At 41.7% G+C, this 16,163-nt stretch overlaps 1 protein-coding gene across 3 annotated transcripts in view; it reads left to right on the forward strand.

Annotated features, from left to right (window-relative positions):
• Positions 1-613: 613 nt before the first annotated feature.
• The window catches only part of dock11 (dedicator of cytokinesis 11), a 79,588-nt gene continuing 64,038 nt past the window's right edge, over positions 614-16,163 (forward strand). For all 3 annotated transcript variants that reach the window (XM_085267386.1, XM_085267385.1, XM_085267387.1), the window contains exons 1-9: positions 614-926; positions 8,216-8,332; positions 9,301-9,390; positions 10,032-10,114; positions 10,540-10,606; positions 11,645-11,740; positions 12,777-12,911; positions 13,543-13,726; positions 14,625-14,704. In XM_085267386.1, the coding sequence (XP_085123512.1) occupies positions 822-926; positions 8,216-8,332; positions 9,301-9,390; positions 10,032-10,114; positions 10,540-10,606; positions 11,645-11,740; positions 12,777-12,911; positions 13,543-13,726; positions 14,625-14,704 (957 nt within the window). In that variant the 5' untranslated portion in view covers positions 614-821. The remainder of the gene's footprint in view (positions 927-8,215; positions 8,333-9,300; positions 9,391-10,031; positions 10,115-10,539; positions 10,607-11,644; positions 11,741-12,776; positions 12,912-13,542; positions 13,727-14,624; positions 14,705-16,163) is intronic.

Here is a 16,163-nt window from a genome sequence, read left to right on the forward strand (position 1 = left end):
GCACCGCTTTTTTTGTTCTTTTTGTGTGTCTTGATAAACATCATTAACAAAAACAAACTCCTCTATAAGATTCAAAAGAAAATTGTTGCACAGATAGCTGGTAGAGCTGACTTATGAGACGAATAATTATCAATTTGAAAATTCAGAATACGTTTTAATGACCAATAAATCACTGCGATTTCTAATTTCCACAATAAATAGTTAAAACAACAAAACACAGCTTTAAGCTTCTCATATATTTTGAAACTGATTTTGTTTTGTTTTTTGTTTTTGGAAGTCTTGATTGTTAATGTGCCTTTCTGTACATCACTTATTAAATTTCGTTTTTGTGATATTTTATTTATGGACTTCTACTTCTTTTTGTCGCTTATCCTAGTAATGTAAATGTCAGGCTTTTTTTTTTCAAGAATAAGTAATACCTAAAAAGCCCACCTGTGACGCTAAAAAAATGTAATAAACTCTCCAAATGCGACCTGTGTTTGCAGTCCTTGTATGTGGACCGTGTTATCATCTCACACTGACGATCTTTGAATCTGCTCTCCGCCGGGGCGGGAGAAACGGAAGTGGGTCCGAGTGAAGCATCTCACGCTGTCAGCCCCTCTTTGGTCTCCTTCCAACATCATCAGCAGCAGCGGTGGCAGCACCACCAGCAGCAACGGCCCCGCCTCGCGACGTGAACCGCTGGCTGGTTCACCTCCAGCACCGTCTCACATCTGGCTGTCAGGAAACAGCGCTGCCCGCCGCTCCGTCCGGTACCGCGGCATGCTCATATCCGAAGAAGAAGAGGAAGAGGATTTTTATTTATCTAAAAGGGGAGCGAAATGTCTGAGGTGCGAAAATTCACAAAGAGGCTGAGCAAACCCGGGACGGCCGCGGAAGTCAGACAGAGCGTGTCGGAGGCTGTGAGGACCACCGTGGACCTTGTGGTGAGCGGAGCTTTTTAAAGGCTGGCTGTGAACCGGTCATTTTAGCCACCAGGGATAATGTAACTCATAGCCGACCCCCTCCACTCTGCCCTCCTCGGGGAGGATAAGCCTATACGGACTAGTCCTCCTTTCTAGGTGGCTGCTCTTCTTCCTGGACTTTTATGTCTGTTTTGTGAGTTTTCGCGCTCCGTCTGTGTCCTCATTATTACATCTTTCTGTAAAGCCCTGGTATGTCTGCATAACTGCCACTGCTGCAACCTGTGCAAAGGCTTATAAACCAGGGTCACTGTGGGAGCAGGTATGTGCTTTAAATCCACTCCACGTGGTGGCTTGGTTTTTCTAAACGGCCTTTATTTGAAATAAATAAATAAAATGACAGCGTCCTCTAGCACACACGCTTTCTCAGCTCTGTGCGGCTCCTTTTGTGTGCTGGCGGATGAAGAGCAGTGCCAGTTGGACAGCTGCAGCAGCATGGCTTCCCTGTCCTTGCCTTGGAGCAGTGTGTGTGTGTCTGGCTGTGAGTGCTCGCCTCTCTGTTTCTGCTGGAAATTGCTCACATTGTGCATAGAGAAGCCTGTCTCCGTAATTGCTTTTTATCACATTTGTCTCGATGGTTGTGCAAAGCAGAAGGTGTTCTTTGAATGAATGTCGATGCTGGTGGCTGTCATTGGGATTAGGCGCAGTGGCTTGAAATGAACAGCGTTTAGTATCCTGCTGATGCAGCATTTGTGTGTCAGGGGAAGGATTTTCATAACAGTAAATCGAAGGCGTGACATTTGTCTTGAAGTTAAACCACAGTGATGTCAGCGCAGCATCAACACTTGCCTAATAATGACTTGTTTTCTTTTTCTTTTAACAAAATGCATCTGCCAACTCATCCGCTTTGTGTTTGTGTGACTGCGGCTTCTTGCATCTTTTTCCTTTTAGTTCTAGGTTAGTTTGAATAAGAGATAAACTCTTGTTCCCCTTGAGATCAGTCTCATGATGCTCATCTTGAGTTGTGTGATGTAAGGCGTTTCCAAGTTTAAAAACCCTGTGATAAGGCACTGATTGTTTTTCTTTTTACAGAGGTGAGAGTGTTGTGTGGCTGTGTGTATGTCTACTGTTTCCTGTTTTAAGGTTGGGCTGCAGCTGAGAACAAATGCTGTTTTGTGGAGGGTGCATGGCCTGTGCTAATTTCACATGGGGATTCCCTTGGGCATGCTGTGACCAATGCATCCTCTGTGACTGTGTCTGCGGATTCATTCTTAGCTTAGTCTCAGGAGAGTTGGTCTTATAGGAAGAGGACTCTACTCCTGGGCCCCAACAGGAAAAAAATAACTATCTTATCAGTTTCTAAGGAGAATGTTGAATAAAACTTAAAGTTGGGCTATGATACTCATTACAGGCTCCATATTTTTATTCTTGCTAGATTAGATTTCTGTAATTCATTTCAAGTAATCAGTATTTCTGCTGGGCCTTGGGGAAGCCCCTCACTATCTGAAGCAAGTTGTTTTGATCTCTTCTCTAGAGTGCATAAGGCAAAAACAGTTTGTTCCTAAAGTAGTAGTAAATTCTTTAAGTAGGAATAATTCTCCAACCGTCTTGAAGAACATTCGGAGCTCTGCTGTGGTTATCGGTCGCTGTCGAAGTGTCGAAACACTGCATCAGTCATGTTGAGGTCTGGGTATTGGTACATCCATGACTTTAGAGTTATTTTGTGAGATGGTATTGCATGGTGGATTAAAATCTAATTGAGATCATTGCTGATGATGTTTCAGCGAACACTGGATGAATCAACTGAAGGCCCAGATGTGTCTCTCAGGTCCTAAACAGGACATAGGACTTCCTGTTTCTTAAGGACATGACTTTCAGATACTGGTCGTCTGGTGTAAAAAACTTTTTAGTCCTGATACTTTTTCGCTTATCCTCCATTTGTCCACTTTCCTTCATTTTTTTAAGGACATACTGCAAACTATGTTGAAATATACCACGTTTTTGGCTAATAGGCTTTTGTTGGAATGGACATACAAAAACTACAGTTTTATGTTTGTGTTATCTTTGATATTTTTCATAGATTCAACAAAAGAAATGGGAACAAATTCTATGTTTTTGCGACAGGCTGTAATTACCAACATTAAAATTGGCTCTTTGCTAAGCTGTCTGTGCAGACATCCCCTGATTAGGTACCTGTTTTATGCTTGAATGAATCATATGCCAGCGTTATCTGGGTTAACGAAGCAAACAAACAAAAAGCACCCAGGGTCCAAATCAAGACTTTAAGGATCTTCAGAAAGCTCAGAGAACTATCGGTCGAGACCAGTTTAAAAGATGCAACAGAATCTGGATCCTTGGAAGCCAAAGATTTTTGCACAGTGTTATATATGACATAAAACATAGAAAAACTAAAAGGAAACTACACAATGGAGAACATGTGGGTTTTTGTCTGGCCTTGAGCCAACTGTGTTCCATGGAAATTCCCATTAGAGATGTGTTAGTGGTTATTGGGCTTCCTGCTGTTCCTAGAAAGTCCTGCTATCAAATCCACATCTGTGTGTGTGTTTTGTTTTCTATTATATTAAATTGCTTTGAACCAATTGGACAATGATAACGTACCAATCCTAAAATTGAAACCGTGTGATTACCGCTCTGTGTTGTGCCGGTGTCTCTGGCGTTATTTAATCTGACTTGATAAACGTGAGTCCTGCTGTGTGTTCTCAGGTAATCTGATAACAAGTACACAGTGATTTATAATTTCAGAAAACAGCCACTGGGAGTTGCTGGGATCTGTGGTGTGTCTGTGGTTCACACATTTGCCTTTCATGCAAAAGTCCCCTGGTTTGAGACCAGGAGGAGTCATAAACCCAGCCTCAGGGGGTCAGAAGGTAGTGTGTCCCACGTGTTGGTTGCAATGGATGAAAAAATAAGTCCAATATAAGGATCCATCTGCTGTAGTGCCCCACTGGGGAAATAAAGGAAGTGGGAAGTAGCTATAACAATGTTGGAATCCAGCTTTTTAAATGTGAAAATGAAATATCTTTGGATTTTGGACTAGTGGCACAGGAAGCCATCGATATATTGGCTGAATGTCGGTTTGGCAGATATGGGGGTTGATGACTCATGTCATTGTTTCTACAAATAAGGTAGCGTTTTCCAAAGTCAGTGGTCATTTAATCTGTTGAAGAGTGAAGAGATTTTTTTAAAATCTATTTTATAAATGGAATTTTTTTTCCCCCTCGTAAAAAGAGATATTTGATTGGTCAAATTGAAAATTAATAGCTGAGCATCATCCTTCAGATGGATCCCATTCTAAGGGTCTTGGAGTGCATCTGATGGTAGTCCCAATAGGAGCATTGCTGCATATCCGCTAGCTCTCCAAGGACTGCAGGTTAGAGCAGCACGCCAGCTCCCAGCAGATCTCTGGAGCAAAAGAAGGAATTCTATTGCCAGCTGGCAATTAGCCTCCATTTGACTGCAGGGTGATAGACTCTGTGGGAAAGTGGCTAAATGATACCGAGCACTGCCGCAAAAGCCGTCAGACTGGAGAACCAGTCATAAGTGAAAACACAAAGTGGGAAGAGTCGGGCCTAGCTGATTGGCAGTGACTAAACTTTCAAAATAAATCGATTGTGGATGGCTAAAAAAGGAGGAAAAGATCCCTAAAAGTTGTTCCTAATTCCAAGTTTAATCGTTAGCAAGTTTTTATGTGTGGGAAATACTGTACAAAAAACAAAAGAATTGGTACTGGCATGTGATATGAGTCATATTGGTATTTTAAATATAGCTTTGTCATAATCAGGGTATCTAAATAAAACAAGATGCCTGAGTGCATCTTGTTTCCATGGATTGTTGTCAGATATTCTGTAGACAATCGATACAGAAATCTATAAATAAATAGATTCATTTATTAATAAATTCTATAGATATCCTGTAACCCATGACATTACGGAGAAAACAGAGAACAGAGACAGGTGTAACTAAGAACAGATATGCTTTTTTCTAGATTAAGTAAAGATTAAAGATCAAGTCGTTGTTTGTTTGTTTTTTTAAAGAGACAGGAAGTAAGAGAAAGATTAAGCAGACGTATGCCTGTGCGTCTCACTTACACACAGATTGGAGTACTTAGTGGGGTCAGCTGTGGGACAGTGGAGCTGCTTTATGCTGTATGTGACTCTAATGTCAGTGTGTGTATATACTGTGTAAGCTCCCCTCTTAAAAGTAATGAAATCCACTCGGTCACGTTGGAGTCGCGAGTGCCTTACATCTGCAGAACCATAAAGGGACACAGACATCTGGAAATGCATGCTGCCCAACATCATCGTCATCATTGTAGTCCTATGGAGGCGGGCTGGGAGTTGTGCTTTGTACTCAGTGAATGTAGCTCACTGATAGCTGAGAGAAGTGAGTGTGTGTCCTAATTGGAGGTGGCAACAGTTTAAAGAGCCTCGACTGCTTTCAAGCTACACCCAAGTGTTGCGCTACATCCCTTTGATTGTTTTCAGCTCTCTTTGTGCCTCTCTGTTTCTCAATCAGTGACACCGCCTGTGGCTGCAAAGCTTCTTCAGTAAAAGCAGAACTTGCTCCTTCACAACTTGCTTCCTCTTACTCCCTCCTTCTGTCTGTAACGTGATCACCGTTGCAGTGGAGGCAGTGCGTGCTGCCGAGCCTGTCACCTCTGACTTGTAGCGCTGCGGTTCAGGCTTGTTGCACATGACAGGAAGCAGAGCTGCTGTGTTGGGTGCAGGGGCGGTGCACAGCCATATGTAATGGTTTTACCAGACTTGTAGGTGTTGTTTTGCTGCCGCCGGGTCTGCATGTAAAATGATAGCACAGATGCTACATAGCAGCATAAATAGGAAAATACTTAAATCCACATAGCACAAGTACCATTAGGGTCAGGAAGTTTTTATTTAAATTAGTGGTTTAAAAAATGCGAGACACAGGGTTTGTGTGGACTGCCAAGAAAGTCAGGCTCTGGTGGAAAATTGTGGAGGAACATGTACATGTACCACACTTCTTTCACAGGCTAAATTACTGGTTACTTACAAAAGGGAGAACTTTCTCTTCATTTATGGCTCATGCACAGATGCCACCATATTCAAGAAGCCGACATGCACTCCTGAAACATGCACCCTGATTTGAAGATTTAGGGTTTTGGAGAAAACGAAAAGCATTTGTTTTGGTTTAAAATGAAATAAAATTGATCAAAATGGCAATAATTACCATGTTAAAACTCAAACTGACTGTGTTAGCACATCTGAAATTATTTCTGTACAACTTTATTTGTACAGCAAATTTGAAAACACAGAATTACAAAGTGCTTCATGGTATCAATAAAAGCCAAATGTTAAAGATTAGAATACATGTTCCAGCATACAGACACACAATCAGCTGTAGGGTAACAGATTCATTCATAAATAGGTGTAAACTGTGGCCCAAAACAAGGGGAAAAGATTAAGGTAAAGCAAACCTGTAAAAATGTGTTTTCAGCAGCAGTTTGAAACAAACGTTCAAAGTTTAAGATCTGATTCTAAAGTAAGAGCGTGGAAGTGTTAGGAGAGCTGGATCAGATGTTTTGTGACGCTGGCTGCAGTGATAGAGTCTCAGTAGCGCTCATGTATAACAGGAGCCTGTCCAAAGTGGATGTAGCTAGTTGTTTGTCTGGAGCATCATCTTTAGTTTCTTTAAAAATAAAGTTAATAAAGTTATCATTTGAGCCTGGAGTCATCTATTACAAGTCTTACCTCGGGGTCTCCCACTTTCCCCTCTGTTCTAGTTAGAGCTAGTCTGCAAATCTGTGAACACATTTGGATGGATTTTCTGAGCTCAGCTCTTTGAACAAGCAAACAAGCAGAGCTCTTATTTTTTGCCTTTTCACTTTTCTTTAAAAAAACAAAAAATAAACAAAGTGCAAAGTGGTCCCACACTTTTTACTTAACTAAACTGAAGAAGCCTGCACTTGTCTAAATCCAGCGCACTTTCGAAAATTGTAATATGCCCCAAAATATCCAATATGTCAGGAAGAAATTTGAGGAAACGATACAAAAAAACAGCTGGCATTTTGGTTTTGAGCTTCAACTTTACTTTTTCACACACTGTAAAAATACAGCCTAAATAGGGAGTGTATAGCAATATATGAGATGTTGCTGAAGACATATATATAGGCTCTTTTCATGCAATCAAAGGGGTGAATGCTATATTTGATCATAAAGCTGGATATTTCCAAAAGGCCTATGTGAGAGCTTGGATCCAGCCGGAATAATTGCACAGGTAAACAATCCTAATGATAGGCTTAACCTAAAGTGAAGAGAGAGGGGGGCAAGCAGGAGCCAAACTACTGCCTTTCTGTTGCAATAGAAGCACAAAGCTCTAATCTCAGCTACATGAATGGAAATATGACAGAGTACAAGGTGGAAAATCGCTCAGTCAGTCTCTTCCAGCTGCAAAGCTCAGTCAGCTCTTTACAACCTCGGCTCCTTAGATTCCTCACTGCGTCTGCCCACTAAGCGTGTATCAGACTATGTAGCAGCGGCTCACTAATGGGGCACAGACGCTGATCAAATCCATACAGTCTGATTGCCTCCAAGCAGCGTGGTGTCGCTGAGCCAGAGCCTTGTCGGGCTAAGCTTTTCATCACTTTTCTCTCTGCTTAACTTGAGCTTAAAATGGAACTTTGTTGGAATTAATTTTCAATCCTTCCAAGTGGGCTAGATTTATATGTGAGATCACATTCTGACCCAGTTGTGGAAAGCTACAGTGAACAGAGGCTGCATGCCTCTTTAAGACACCGTGGAAAGGCCCATTTGTTGTCATCTACTTCTCTATGAAACTTAAAACAGGAAGTCGTGATAGTTTGTTGTGGTATTTGGTTGAACTTGCTTTTTTTTAGTTTCATTATGTCTCTGTCAAGCTTTATCAGACTTCATGAATCGATGAAGTTGTTGCCTTTGCTACCCTTTCAGTCCTTACCTGAGACTTTATCTTCAGTTTCTTCCTTTTTGGTCATCTTTTGCTTTATTTCCCTCCCATCAGCCCACATTTCTCCCAGCAGCTGTTTTCCTGCACTGTGACAGCCCTCTGAACTTTGTGGTTGTGTCTTTAATCTCTTGTGGCTCTGCTGAAGCATGGGTGGTGAGGAGTTCCAGAGGTGAACACTCATTAGCTGCTTTCAAACAGCAGGGGTGTGCAGGGCCCACCAGAACCACAGAAAAGACAAACATAATTGGTGCATGAGATCAAAATGAAAAGAAAAAGAAAAAAAGTTTATTTGAAATGACATGTGTTGGTGTCCTTTCCTTCCTCCCCTTCAGGAGCAGCCAAAGATCATTGAACCGCTCGACTATGAGGCTGTGGTGTTTCAGAGAAAGGCTCAGATCCACAGTGACCCCCACAGAGACCTGCTGCTCTGCCCTGTGGATGATGTCTCGGTGAGTCCACGCCATCAGAATAACCATGTGTCAGCTATTTTTTATAACAGGTGTAAACTGTTATTTTGTATAGATTTCTTCTGTAATCTGCAACAGTTCTGTTTATTGTGCTACATGGAATATAAGCTTTAGATCTACAATATTGTCAGGTGCTTAGTTGTTATTATGCTCTTAGTTTAGTATCCTTATCAGTTTATTTCTTATTATCACAGGTGGCCCATTGCTAGCTAAACTTGAACCCTGTTTTGGGCCCCAAAACCACGTTACACCGTTAAAATAGCAAAAATCCAAGAACTATATGACATTAATTACCATTGTAACACTTTAAAAAGTAACGATTTGAACATAGTTACTTTTTAAAGTAAATTTTTTGAATCTCAAGTCATTCCTGTTATTTCAAGAGTTACACTAGTATTCTCCCAGAAGGTTAAAGTTAAAGGAAGTGCTCATTCGCAATATAAACTAGTGCAGGGCTTAACCCGTCACATATGTTGCCTCTGTCTTTGGCTCCGTCTACGGCCTGTGATTTATGGATCTTTTACAAATATGTTACGCTCAAAGCACCTGCGCTGAAATTTCCACAGTAAACAGCCAAAATCAGCTGCTTTTTCAGTCTGTCCGAGTCAAAGAGCTGTGAACTATTACTTTCCAAAGGACGTTTTCCCATCATTAATCACTGAACATCCTCAAAACACTAGGCCCAGTTATTCACGGCTGAGTCCAGCTCTCACATACGGTCCAGTCAGGTATTTATTGCTGTTGCTTCAGACACATGTGGTTTTGTTCTAGTGGTGCATCTGTTTGTGTCGACTCTTCTCCTTCGTACTGAGAGAATTTGTTTCTTTGTATATTTGTCTTCTGTTTTCTCTCATTCTCTTTTCCCGTGTTTGATGTTATGAGAAATATCTCCATCATGCACCATGCATGTGAATCCACATGTGGCTCATTTTGTGTTTGCATGCGTACAGGAGTCTCAGATCTCCCGGCAGAGGAGGACCGTTGTTCCCTCTGTGCCCCAGAATGCCGAGCGGGAGGCTAGGAGTCTGTTTGCCAAAGAGGTACTACAGTTATTTTGCATTATTTTATCATATATATCATTATTTGCAGTCTGCTCAGTAAAGAATACGAGTAAAAATGATCAACAAAACAGGCTGTGTCTTGATGATTTCACACCAGCCTGCATGATACTGACCCTGACGTGTTCCTTGGGAGCTCATAAAGAAACGGGAGTACTCACCGTCCAGTCGTAAACACGAGCTACGCTGATGAAATATTGTATTAGCAATGAAAAACAGACTTCTCTGGCACGATGCAGTCATACACTGCTGCTCTACCAGGCTTTAAATCTGTGTTCATCTGCCAGCCGTCATGACTGCGATGTAGCACGGAAACAACTGTCATAGGGGCAGTTAAAACAGACCCTGGGCTTGCTCAGCATTTATTGAACATTCAGATGACTTGCAGGAGACTTTTTGCTTGCAGTTCTATGCTGAATTAAAAACACAAAAAGTCCACTTAAAAGTGTCTGATGCTTTGCAGACTTGTATTTTGAGTTCATGAAAAATGATCGAAGTTGATTCGTCACCCCAAAATCCTCCTCCGTGATTTACAGTCATTAAAAAAAGGTCTGCTTGCTGGTATGGCTCGCTTTTTCCATTTGAACGTATCCACTGCTAATCCAGCTCTCTGTGTTCTGCAGTGCATTAAGATGTACAACACTGACTGGCACGTAATCAACTACAAATACGAGGCTTATTCTGGAGACTTCCGCATGTTGCCGAGGTAAGGAACATGAGACAGAAATGAGTGGAATAAACTGAAAATGTAGTTTGGATATATGGGAAAACATACAGGCTAAAATAAGGTAAAACAGCCAGATGTGTAACATGCAGCGGATTTCCTCAGCTGGATCAATGTGTTAGTGCAGCTCTGATGTTCAGCCAGATGTTCCTCCACACAGCAGGTGCAGTCCAGATGTAAAGAATTTATTTCCATGGTGATAAATCTTACTGAGGAAATGACTTTATCACTGCAACCATGAATTTTGAGAAGTATTTTTGAACATAAAAAATACATGAAGGAGGCTGTAATCTGATCTAGCGTTACAAACAAGAAAGACATAAAGAACCCAGATATGTGACGTAGCTGTCAGCAGAGGGGGAGAAGGCCAGCTTCATCCATTCACCCTCTGTTTTGTGTTTTTAAAGCAAAGGCCTGAAGACGGACAAACTGCCAGCTCATGTGTTTGAAATCGATGAAGACGCCAAAGACGAGGTGAGTAGAGCGGCCTGAGCGTGGTTAGATCACAGACGTCGTTCCCTACAGGGAGGAGGAATGATAGGCTATTGACTCACTGGGCCCTTTATGAACACATTGTGTCGCGTGCATGTGCACAGCTTTTAGTGCTCTTCTATAAATCTTGCTTAGAATTTCAAAGCCTTCTGCTCAGCGAAGCAGGTATTACCCGTGTCTTGCATGTTCCGGCTTGTCGTTCGACCCCTTCTTAGACTGACTGCAGGCCAGTGAAACCAGAACCCTTATAGTTTCTATAAATAGCTCTCATCAACCCTCCTCCCCCTGCTACCCTCAGGCCGGATGCAGATAAACTTAGACAGAGGAAATTTAACTGAAGGCAAGTAAATGCTGCTGCTCTGCTGGCTGCACAGGGAGGGCAGCTCAGGCTTCTGTTATTTTATCTCTGCATCTTTGTGCATCCATGTTTTGATAAGATGATAAGAATAGTAGCACCTTTTTACAGACCTGCCAGTTTATGGGTTAATAGCACTCAGTCAGTAGATGATAATAGCAGGTATAGACTTGAGTCGCAGCTGTCAGGAGGACAACGAGAGCTGTGTGTCAGAGAAGGTACAAGAACCCTTCTTGCTCTGTGTTATGATTTCTGCATGTTGTATTCCTTCGAGTGGCCCGATGCATTACCATTATGTGTGTGTGCGTTTGTGTGTATGAGCGTGATCATTAACAGATTTGTTTTCTGTGGTGGTGATGAACAGTCCCATGATATTTACTGGTTGAGATGGAGATGTTACACTGACAGGACAAAGCCTGAATTATGATGAACTGCTTCATGGGATCCCAAAGAAATTCTCCCCATACACTGATTTATGTTCATGCTTTCTCACTGACAAAGTTAATACAGCTCTGCTCTAATTAACAAACAGTTCTCACAACCACAGGAAAAAATAATTGTTTCTTCATGGCAGAAAATACTACAAACAACGATATTAACGTGAGTTGACCGCAGTAATGAAATCCGTCTTTGCTGATTGCCAAGTGTTTGTGTTTGTGTGTCAGGACTCGGCATCGCTGTGCTCCCAGAGGGGAGGCATCTTGAAGCAGGGCTGGCTTCAGAAAGCCAACATCAATAGCAGCCTGTCTGTCTCCATGAGGGTGAGTCAGCACCAGACCTCCTGTCTGTTATCACAGCATAACAGCAACAAGTGAAACAACACAAACATGTAGAGGTCAGAATAGGAGCGTAGCTGCAGCTGCAATTTGTAATGCTGGAAAAACGATACACCGTTAAAGCTGCATCGATGTACGTGACTTTATCCTGTAACACCGTCCCACCCAGCATAAACCCTCACTTTCACAGTCCTGAATAATCAGCCCACATCATTTTACTTTCCCAGTGAAATTGCTGCTACTGTGAACCAGTGCTATATGGATAAAGTTAAACTGAATTGAACTGAGAATGTTTTGAATGTCCAGGATCGTGCAAATAAGTTCAGCATGCAACATATGAGACGTAGCGCCATGAGAAACATACAAACCCAACTCTGAAAATGTTGGGGTGGTATGTAAAATGTAAATAAAAACAGACTGTAATGATTTGCACATGAATCTGTCATTTATGAACAAAGGAACGCAGAGTTGGAGATAATTTATATGAATTTAAGGACTGGGACCACGATTCAATGCATGCCCCTTCCAGTTCTCTCTCTACATACAACCCCTGTTTGTTCTCTTTTTCGTGCCCCTCCCTCTCTTTTTCAATTCATTCACTTCTCATTAATACATGAGAAATACTCTGAGGCTTTCCCCAAACCGCATCCTTAATTTGTGTACAAGCTGTCTGCCATTATCTACTAGAAATGCTGTCTAACCTAAATGAGGATATGGTCTCAGATAGTGAAAGTATATAAACTGTTGGAACTGATAAACTGTACCATTTTAAGAATAATATTTGCTAATTTGGAATTTGATAACAGCAACTCATCTCCAAAGTTGGGACAGTAACAACAAAAGGCTGTTGCTGAAAGACACAGCTGTATAACTTGCAGTATCCAGTGTATTTGCCCTTCATTCTGGAATTTTAACTACATTAGGAAGGCAGCACATGAGCTTGAAGTCACATGTCATAGTGTCATATTTCTGCTGTCATGAGTTGTCAGATGAGTCATATGAGATGTGCTCTGGATTGCAGGTGTTCAAGAGGAGGTACTTCTACTTGTCTCAGCTCCCCGATGGCTCCTACATCCTCAACTCTTATAAGGATGAGAAAAACTGCAAGGAAACCAAAGGATCCATCTACCTGGACTCCTGTATAGATGTCATCCAGGTAGACTCAGTACAATTAGGATCCCAGCAGCAGTGGATAAAGCTGTTTTCTCTGTTGTGACCATGTTGGTGTGCTTAATTAAACTCACTGTGTTTATTTCCCTCGTGCGCTCTCTGCGAGGTTTCAGAACTTGGCACGAGCTCCCACCCTCGTGAAATTCAGCGTGTTTCTGTGTCTTACTTTCCCTTGGGGGCTTTTGGCTGCTTTAATTGGGCAGATCTGCTGCATTCCAGTGACTTGGGCAGAAACGTCAGCTTCTAGCAGATTATGAAGAGCTGTTGCTGGCTCATGGCACAGCCTAGTACCTTGATTGCTCCTCAGGCAGAGCTGACAGCTTTCAGTTTAATGAGCACGCTCAGAATATGAATGGAGGGAGTGAGGGAGTTCATTCTGGCTCATGGATTTAATGAGGAAGCTTGAGTTTAGCATGGAAATCAGGTTTTGTTTGGTTATGGCCGAATAGCATTGACTCTCAGTTTGTTTCTGAATTTAAGTTGAGATTCTTCTGATTACATTTGATTCCCTACGCTGTGCTTTTAACGGCTTATTTAGTTGTACCAAAGATCCTGTAATTCTCATCAGTTTCCACCTGTTAGTCAAAAATCAGTCAAATATGATGTTTCTTCCTCAGAGTCCCAAGATGCGGCGGAATGGCTTTGAGCTTAAGATGCAAGACCGCTATAGCCACTTCCTGGCTGCAGACAGTGAGGCAGAGATGGAGGAATGGGTGGCCACACTGAAACAGGCTCTGCAGAGCAGCACAGAGGCTGGCCAGGACAGGAGGAACGGTGCTGAGTCGCTGGACTGTGTCCTTGGTGAGCTGTTCTACCAAACTTTGAGCAGTTACATGTCCACATTATCTTTCAGTCAACATAGTACTTATAGTCTTATTTAAAGGTTTCTATAGTTTCATAGTCAGTTTACTTTAAACACTGATTCTAACCACGGGCCTATCATGTTTTTTTCCATTGGTTTCCACGTTACAGTCACACATATGCAATTAGCAGGCGGACTCCTTCACCTGTAGCCCCTGAGACAATAACATGCTAGTATATCAGCTAACTGAGGAACAATGGAGTTTGTGTATACAGGACAGTGCAACAACCTTGAGCCACCGCTCACTTCTATTCAAGTGGACTTGAATAATGGTTCTCAAGACTTTCTGAAGGTCCTTCAAAGTCTTTCTTGGACTCAATCCTGAACATTGTCAGAGGAGTATTTTTTTTGTTAAGTCATTTACACGGACGTGTGAATCGATCAACCATAAAAAAGACACTTAGGATAAGTAAATGTGTCTACATAGAGCAGACAGAGGGAAATAAACATTTTAAAATTGTATCTTTAGGCACTTTGTTGCAAAAACAACAAATGTATTCCCATTTGTTTTGTTAAATCTACGAGAAGTGCCAAAGATAACACGATGACAGGCATAAAATACTAGTTTTGAACCAAGATGATATCAAAAGAGCTATTAGCCAAAAACTTGGCATAATATAATTTCCTTAGGGATTAATAAAGTATTCTGATTCTGATATTACTGAATGGTGTGGAAAGAAAGAAAACTGAGGAAACTAGATAAGAGGAGAACAAAAGAAGTATTAGCATTAAGGGAGGGAAGCTTTATAGGGACTTGTAGTGTGCATGGTTCTTGGTGAACAGGCATTCATGTGGATTACATGTACTGATGTCTGGTTATTGTCCTTTTCCTCTCAGATGATGACACGGCCAGCCAAGGTAAAGGCGAGAGCATGCTGGAGAACTCGGGGAGGAGCTTGCACACTGAACTCATCAAGGTATGAAGGAATGATAGATGATTAATGAAGCTGCGTTAGTTGGGCCAGACTTACCAAGTGGGTCAAATTAGTGTGAAGCTGCAGAAATGTGCTGAAGGGAGTGGAAAGTTCTGTGGCTATTAACACCGCGCTAATTTATGAACACAGACCCAGACGGGTCTTTTCAGTAACCATCAGCAAATTCTACACAGAGCTGCTCTCTGCAAACAGCCGTGCATGTGTTAAAATATAAGGGTGAAGTCCTCCATTAGAAACTAAAGAGGGTTTGTCACCCTATCAACCTTTAGCATAACATAAAACAACAACAAAAAAAGAAGTGTGCAAACTTTAAGGCATTAAATTCAACTAAATGTACATCTCGTTTTTGCATGTGTTCTTTGTGATGCTGCAGATATCTGCAAAAATCAAAGGAGAACAGTCTGACTCACAGCCACCTGTGGGCTACAGCTACAGATGCATAATCCTGAATACAGATCAGTGGTTTGTTAAATCACACTGTGGCGCTTTAGTAAATGACATAATAAGAAAGCATATGAGATGATTTTAATGAGACATTATCTAAAAAATGAATCGGAAGCAGAACAAGTTCAGCATCTCTTTTATTTGTGGTGCTCAGACAGAGCCGCTCTGATGTGTCTATAAACCCCAAACTACACAGCAGCAACAAAGCCCTCTGTTGCTGCTGTTCCACTCTGTTTGCTTTGGGCCACTGCAGCAAAGCTTTTCTCTGTGCACGTAAAAACAAGGTCGAGTTTGTCTGCAGGCTGAGCAGACAGTGAGAACAGAGGCGCGAACACGAGGAAGAGAGGGGAGAGAAATGGACTCTGAGGGCTCTTACCTAAACCTGAGGCTTTGATTGTGCTCCATTGGACGCCCTTTGTTTTCCCCCTTTTGTCCCTTGACTACATATCAACCTTCCTGTCTTTTTCTGTTTGTGTAAGTTTACAAGCAGCTCACTGAGTACACTGTACCAGACCATTACAGTAAGGGCTGCTCTTCTACCTGCGGTTCCTGCCTCATTCATAAATGAAGTCCATGCAAATAAGCTATAAAAATCTGTTGCAATAAAGTGTGCAAATAAAAGAGAAGGAACGCAGCGGCTGAAGTGCTACTGTTTAATGTGTTAGAAGAGTTCACAAAAGGTATCAGAGATAGTTACAGATTTTTTTCTTAAAATGTGAGAGTAATATACAGATTTTGGATATTTATGTAAAAAAAAAAAAGCCAGACTTTGTCTTTTATCTCTAAAACATATCATCAGTTGATAACTTCCTGTTTATGTCTGCTTCAAGTGTTAAGCAGTTCGTTATGATAACTAACTCGGGGAGTCCTGAGGAGGCCAGGGCCCATGAAGGCATTGAATATTTTAATTTAGAGTTTTGGCGGGGATGTGGATCGAACAGAAACAGATGGGAATGCTGTTTGTTGTGGAAACAGTTTCTTCATGTTGTTTTGTTGT

Source organism: Mchenga conophoros, linkage group LG3, assembly GCF_057382185.1.
Source record: "Mchenga conophoros isolate Kocher_MC1m ecotype Shallow Benthic linkage group LG3, M_conophoros_male_GT1.1, whole genome shotgun sequence".
Taxonomy (NCBI): Eukaryota; Metazoa; Chordata; class Actinopteri; order Cichliformes; family Cichlidae; genus Mchenga; species Mchenga conophoros.